The sequence below is a fragment of the Xenopus laevis genome, chromosome 9_10S (assembly GCF_017654675.1).
Source record: "Xenopus laevis strain J_2021 chromosome 9_10S, Xenopus_laevis_v10.1, whole genome shotgun sequence".
NCBI lineage: Eukaryota > Metazoa > Chordata > Amphibia > Anura > Pipidae > Xenopus > Xenopus laevis.
The window spans coordinates 47,053,649-47,059,797 of record NC_054388.1 but is presented as its reverse complement, the minus strand read 5'-3'; the positions used below and the strand labels follow the sequence as shown (position 1 = coordinate 47,059,797).

General features: G+C 43.0%; 1 protein-coding gene across 2 annotated transcripts in view; it reads left to right on the top strand.

Moving 5' to 3' along the window:
* Positions 1 to 48: 48 nt before the first annotated feature.
* The window catches only part of suz12 (suppressor of zeste 12), a 30,163-nt gene continuing 24,062 nt past the window's right edge, over positions 49 to 6,149 (top strand). The window contains exons 1-3 of one of the 2 annotated variants that reach the window (XM_018237129.2): positions 49 to 340; positions 5,180 to 5,226; positions 5,307 to 5,371. In XM_018237129.2, coding sequence (XP_018092618.1) covers positions 205 to 340; positions 5,180 to 5,226; positions 5,307 to 5,371 — 248 coding nt within the window. In that variant the 5' untranslated portion in view covers positions 49 to 204. 2 annotated transcript variants of the gene reach the window in all.

The window sequence follows — 6,149 nt, the reverse complement described above, 5'->3', positions numbered from 1 at the left end:
GCGGTGCAACCAATGAGTGGTAGGCGGTGCGGAGGCATAGCCAATAGAGCACGATGTAGAGCGGGAAGGGGCGGGGTGTAGCGCTGAGGGAGGTAGTGCGCGCCATTGGGGACAGGCCAGACTGGAGCGCTCCGGGGCCCGGGATTATCACTCGTAGTATCCCGCATGGCTCCCCCTCTGGTCCGGTCTCAGTAATTACCCCGTATGGCCCCTCAGAAGCACGGGGGCAGCTCGGGACCCACCAGCAAATCCAACGCCACAGCCTCCCTCCTGCCCGTCCGGAAACCCAAGATGGAGCAGATCCAGGCGGACCATGAGCTCTTCCTGCAGGCCTTTGAGAGTGAGTATGGCCCTCAGGGGCCACTCCCCTCATAACTCGCTATCGGGGTCATTGTCAAAGGCTACCGGCGTGAGATATTGGTCCCAAGGGGCCACTTTATGCCTCCTTCACGCTCTACAGCCCTTTCTCTTGTCCTCGTGTAGTGAATATGTATAAGGGCCTCCTGGGCCACTCCCCCAGCCAGTTGCACCAGAGCCCTTCCTTGTTTGACTATGGCATAACCCTCCTCCCCTGCTGCTCTATTATTCCTCTTTTATACCAGATAAGGTTTCTTGCCCCTGGGATGTACAATTTACACTTTTGTCTATTCCCCCTCCCCTCATCTCTCTGGGGCTTTTTGTGTTGGAGAAAAGATATCCAAGTGTTCACAGTTATATAGAATAACAACGTATATTGATATTCCTGGCCCCTATGGTAACAGACTGAGAACTGATCTGTAAAGTAGCAAAGTATATTGGGTCCCAGAGTGCTGGGAAATTCTCCTTGTCCCATTGATAAGAGCTGGTTAAGAACTGATACACAGAGTAAAGGTGGCCATACACGGAGAGATACGCTCGTTTGGCAATGTCGCCAAACGAGCGTATCTCTCCCTGATATGCCCACCTTAATGTGGGCAATATCGGGCTGATCCGATCGTGGGCCCTAGGGCCCAACGATTGGATCCTAACGGTGGCTTTACAAGCGGTCGGATCGCAGGACTGCATCAACGAACAGATGCGGCCGCGATCTGACGAGATTTTTAGTCCCATCCGATTGAGATCTGCCCGACTTTCGGCCAGATCTCGATCGGGGAAGCCCGTCGGGGGGGGGGCCCATACATGGGCCAATAAGCTGCCGACTCTGCCTGTCAGTATCTTTTATCGGCCCTTGTATGGCCACCTTAAAACAGTGGATTTGTATTCTGCTCTCCAGGGTATACAGGCACACACAGGGTTACAGTGCTGGGAAATAACTCGTTGCTAACAACTGGCTGAGAATTGATACACAAAGCAAACAAGTGTATTTGTACTGCACTCCCCATGGTGTCCTCTGGTACCCAGGCACACAGTGGGTTATAGTGTCCCATTGCGAAGGGCTGGTCCAGGATTCATTCACAGATTTAAAAAAAAAAAAAGTATATTGGTACTACACTCACACTTTTACTCATTGCTATATACCATAAAATCTGCAGAGAACCAAACTGCACAAATATTCATTATTATCACATAAGCACCAACGTAACTGCACTGCTGTGCAATAAATGGTTCTATACATTAAACATACACATTTACATACAAAGTTGCCAAAAACCAATACAAAGGTAAAAAGGGCCCTTTAGCTTTACGCAGAACACACCAGGTCCCAATCATCTGGATAATAGATCCTTTAGGAAAGGGGGGAACTTATTGCTTTGTAACATGGTGCCAGGGACACAACTGTTTCCCTCTTGTGTAAAGCACTATGTATTTATTATTGTTTCTTCTTAGTCTATCTGTTTATCAGGATAGGAGAGTAACCATGTTCAGTGCTTTGCATAGATGTTCACTCCCCTTGGCCAATGTGCTCATGTTGCTCAATAACATTTACAGGACTGATGCTCGAAATTGACTTTCTTGGCCGTCCCCCGTCAACATGAAAATTCACTAATGGATTTTCATCTTGGCGATCAGGATAAGGTTCTTTCAGGTCCATAGTTGTAGTCCCAAGATCTCCCAAACCTTCCTCAAAAGCTCACTTACAGTCACTCCATCCAGCCTACCCCAGGTTGCTCACCTTTCAAGAAGTCTCGGCCAGAAAGGTTCAAGATTCATGGGTGAAAACTTTTGTATGTTTCAATTAGTGAATTTTCATGTTGACATGGAGGATGGCCAGGAAAAGAAAATTCCGGTAATTATGATATTAACTTTTTTTTTCCTGGCCGTCCCCCATCAACATGAAAATTCACTAATTGAAACATACATAAGTTTTCACTCATGAATCTTGAACCTTTCTGGCCAAGACTTCCTGAAAGGTGAACAACCTGGGGTAGGCTGGACGGAGTGGATGGCCAGGAAAAGAAAATTCCGGTAATTATATTAACTTTTTTTTTTCCTGGCCATCCCCCATCAACATGAAAATTCACTAACTGAAACATACATACGTTTTCACCCAACCTGGAGTAGGCTGGACGGAGTGACTGTAAGTGAGCTTTTGAGGAAGGTTTGGGAGATCTTGGGACTACAACTCTGGACCTGAAAGAAAAAATGAAAATCCATTAGTGAATTTTCATGTTGACGGGGAGGATGGCCAGGAAAAGAAAATTCCGGTAAGTATGATATTAATTTTCTTTTTTCATCTTGGTGCTGTGGCTCTGAGTTTCTATAAGTGAGAATCACTGGCCCCAATGCTTTACATTTGACCTCTGCCTTTTGGTTATTAAAATTTGTTGTGCTCCCTGGCCTTTATTCTTGTAATTAAATGTATTGGCTTTTGGATTCCATTTTACTCCACTTGGTTATACCCACAAGCATTCAGATTTGCTTTACTGCATAGTCTAATCCCTGTTCCTCGGCAGCACGCTACATCTTTATTCATTTGGCACATTTCACAATACCTGTACAGTAAAACAAACATACATGTAGGGATGAGTAAAGAACTTCCCAAAGCAGTTCCAGATAAGCGCCACAAAATTATGTCTGGTTCTTTAAATGAGCTTCACCCACTGGTTTTAACCAAACTGGATGGTTTTTAGATAATGGAACCTGTCAAAAGTCTCGGCGTAAACTTCTAGACCTACGAGAGAAGCCACAGGAAGACCTGCTGTTCTTTAGGGTAGGAGGTCAGACTTTTGCAGCTGAGACTGAGCTATGTTAACCATGCCAAGAATGCCACATATTTGCCTGTATTAGGAGAGTGGCACAAGAGAAGCCATTGCTTAAAAAACTAGACAAGCACCTCAGGAGTTTATCAGTATCAGTTGGACCCAGTTGTCCTATGGGAAATGTCTTGCAGGCATCTGGTTGAACAAGAAGGAAGAATGGCTGGTTTAAATAACAGTAAAGTATTTGTTTGAGGCAGCTAATAATCTGATGATTGGCCAAATATTCATCAATCAGCAGGAAATTGATTTTCAAAACCAAGGCCAAAGTAGCGATGTGGCTGAAGGTCAAAATTGGGAATGTCCTGCATGGCCCAGTCACAATGGAGAATCTGAGTTCAGGTGCACCATCTGGGGTAAATGTTTGGGAGGAAAGTTGGATGTTCCCCAGACATAGTGTGCAGAGTGGGACTGAATACTTACTGAAAGCAAGAGTAGATTTTGGAGGGGCAGGGAGTGCAGTTTTTCTTGCAATAAAGTCTGAATATCCGGGTACTCTGCTTTATTATAGAAATTGACATTTAAAAAGTGTTGGACTTGCATGCCTTTCACCGTCCCTCGCTATCGTTTTAGCAGCTATTTATATAAGCAACTGTGGATGCGGAATGAGATTACTGTTTGCCATGTAATGGTTACCAGCTTTGCATCTAATGCCTGATGTTCTAGGCTTAATGAGCACAACAGCATTTTTTTCTTTTTGCCGTATTTCCCCTTTATTTATATAACTGATAGGGATCTTAGTGACACGTGGCACTATAGTTGTAATGTGGGTGGCACAGGTGCTTCCTGTTCGACTCACTCCCTGTACTAAACTTAATCAGAATAACTGCAGTCTTGCTACAATATTGTCTGAGCTAGCATTCAAGCTGTAGGCTTGACCGCGGTTTTAACTAATATTCGTTTTTGGTATGGTGTCTGTCGTCTTTGGTATGTCTCTGATCTGTAGTGTTGACTATAACTTTGGGGGTTAGCCTTATGAAATTTCTTACTGTTGCACATATGCTGCCTGTATTCTCTACTCACTGTGTCTTGCTGTTGGACTAAGCATGCCATGGGTACAGCTCTATATCTTAGTGTGCTATACATCTATTTGATACACTTCTGGTATCCGGATATCCGTATCTCTGTAGCACCTATCCATGGCACTGTGAGTTATTGTTACTGGGAGCACCTAAATAGCCCATTACTATTCTTTACTGCTAGCCTCTGTTTGTATTTACCTAGTTTATAAGTCACATTTGTGTGTCTAGCTAATTAGGCTTTGTGCTGATGAAGAAGCATTTCCTAGTGCATTTGTTGATCACCCCATTTTGTCATTGGGAACGGTGGTGTGGCCTTCTGTCTCAAACAATCTCACTGTTTTGTCATTTTATATGTTACCCATTTTTCCAAGCACTGAGTCTGTTTTTGCATTTAAAAATGTTGACCACATGGATGCTGTATCTTGTGTTTTTGGTTCTTTGTATCTGCCGAAATGGGATGTATAGTTTTGCTGTGTTGGCACAAGTGAGTTGCCAAGGTTGCTTGCAGCAATTTCTCTGATAGTAACATTGCAAATAAGGTAAACATCCACAAGGCTGCTCATCAAGGCCCCCTCCTAAATTATGGCATTAGCTAACTTTCTAAGGCTTTTGTAGCCACAGACTTTTACCCATCTATAAAGTCTTATATTTAGCAGTCTCTCACTGTGGCAGATGTTCTTACTGTTTTCATACTTCCTTAAATATACATAATACTAAAGACAAAAAGCTAATAAACTTGCTATATGGGTTCTGCTATACTCCATGATTTATTAGCCCAGTGTGAGCATTCAGTCTCCAGTATACATACCACTAAAGAAATGGGTCAGCATTGGAAGTGCATGTCTCAAGGGCCTGTATCAGTAGTTTCTTCAGTTGGAACTTTGTCACATGCCAGATCATGTTTATGTCCTGCTTTTGAGTGATCTTCAGCCATTAGCCAAATTTTTAACAGGATATTGTGGTGTATTTATTTTCTTGCAGAACCAACACAGATTTATAGATTTTTGCGAACAAGGAATCTCATAGCTGTAAGTAACCGTGCATGTGTGTGTGGTTGGTTATGTAGCCTCATTATTTCACAATTAATAGCCCATTCTTTTCTTTGTAGCCAATTTTTTTGCACAGAACCCTCACCTACATGTCGCACAGGAATTCCAGATCAAATGCCAAAAGGTAATCATTCTGTTGATTAATTAGTATTTTGCCTGTATTTTTTAATTCAGTTCTAGCTAGTATAAATGGTAATAAACTATAGTCATGTAAGGATTCACAGTGCCGGCAGAGTAGTAGCCTGTACTTTTATTGTTCCACAACTTACTTTAGTGGTGTTCCCACAGGGGCATAAGTGCCTATTGCTGGATACATATGAGTGTGTATAGCAGTTCAGTAGCTGGCATGGAATATTCATGTGTAGGTCTGTAATTGTAAGCAGTTTTCCATGTCCTTATTTTGTCTTTACACATCAATTTTGTCCAAGTAAAATAATTCACCCCCAACTGGTTTATACTGACTCCTGAATTCTTAGAATTGCAAAATAACACTGGCCACTAGATGAAAAGTAAAGGCATTGTGTTGGAATTGTCTGTAAGGCTTTACTATGGTAAGAGCTGAGATTTATTTATGATTAAAGCCATGGCTACCAGCACTTGCTATAGAAATAAAATTAACCAATTCTGACCTACATTTGCTTTGGCTGATGTAACGCATGAGGCCTATGAGATCCTGTGACAGTAATATTCCCTGGGGCTCCGTGAGCAGGTGGTGTCTGTTGCATAGGCCAAGTGTAAAGGATATTTGTGAGTCGGCCATGTATATACAGTTACTCCCCAACAGAGGCTCATTACACATTCCCTTCTGTTGGGTTCAGATTAGCAATTCCCATAGTGTATCCTCAGGTGCAGGAACTGTATTATACTTAGAAGTACAGAGATGGCTGTAGTGGTGCCATTCA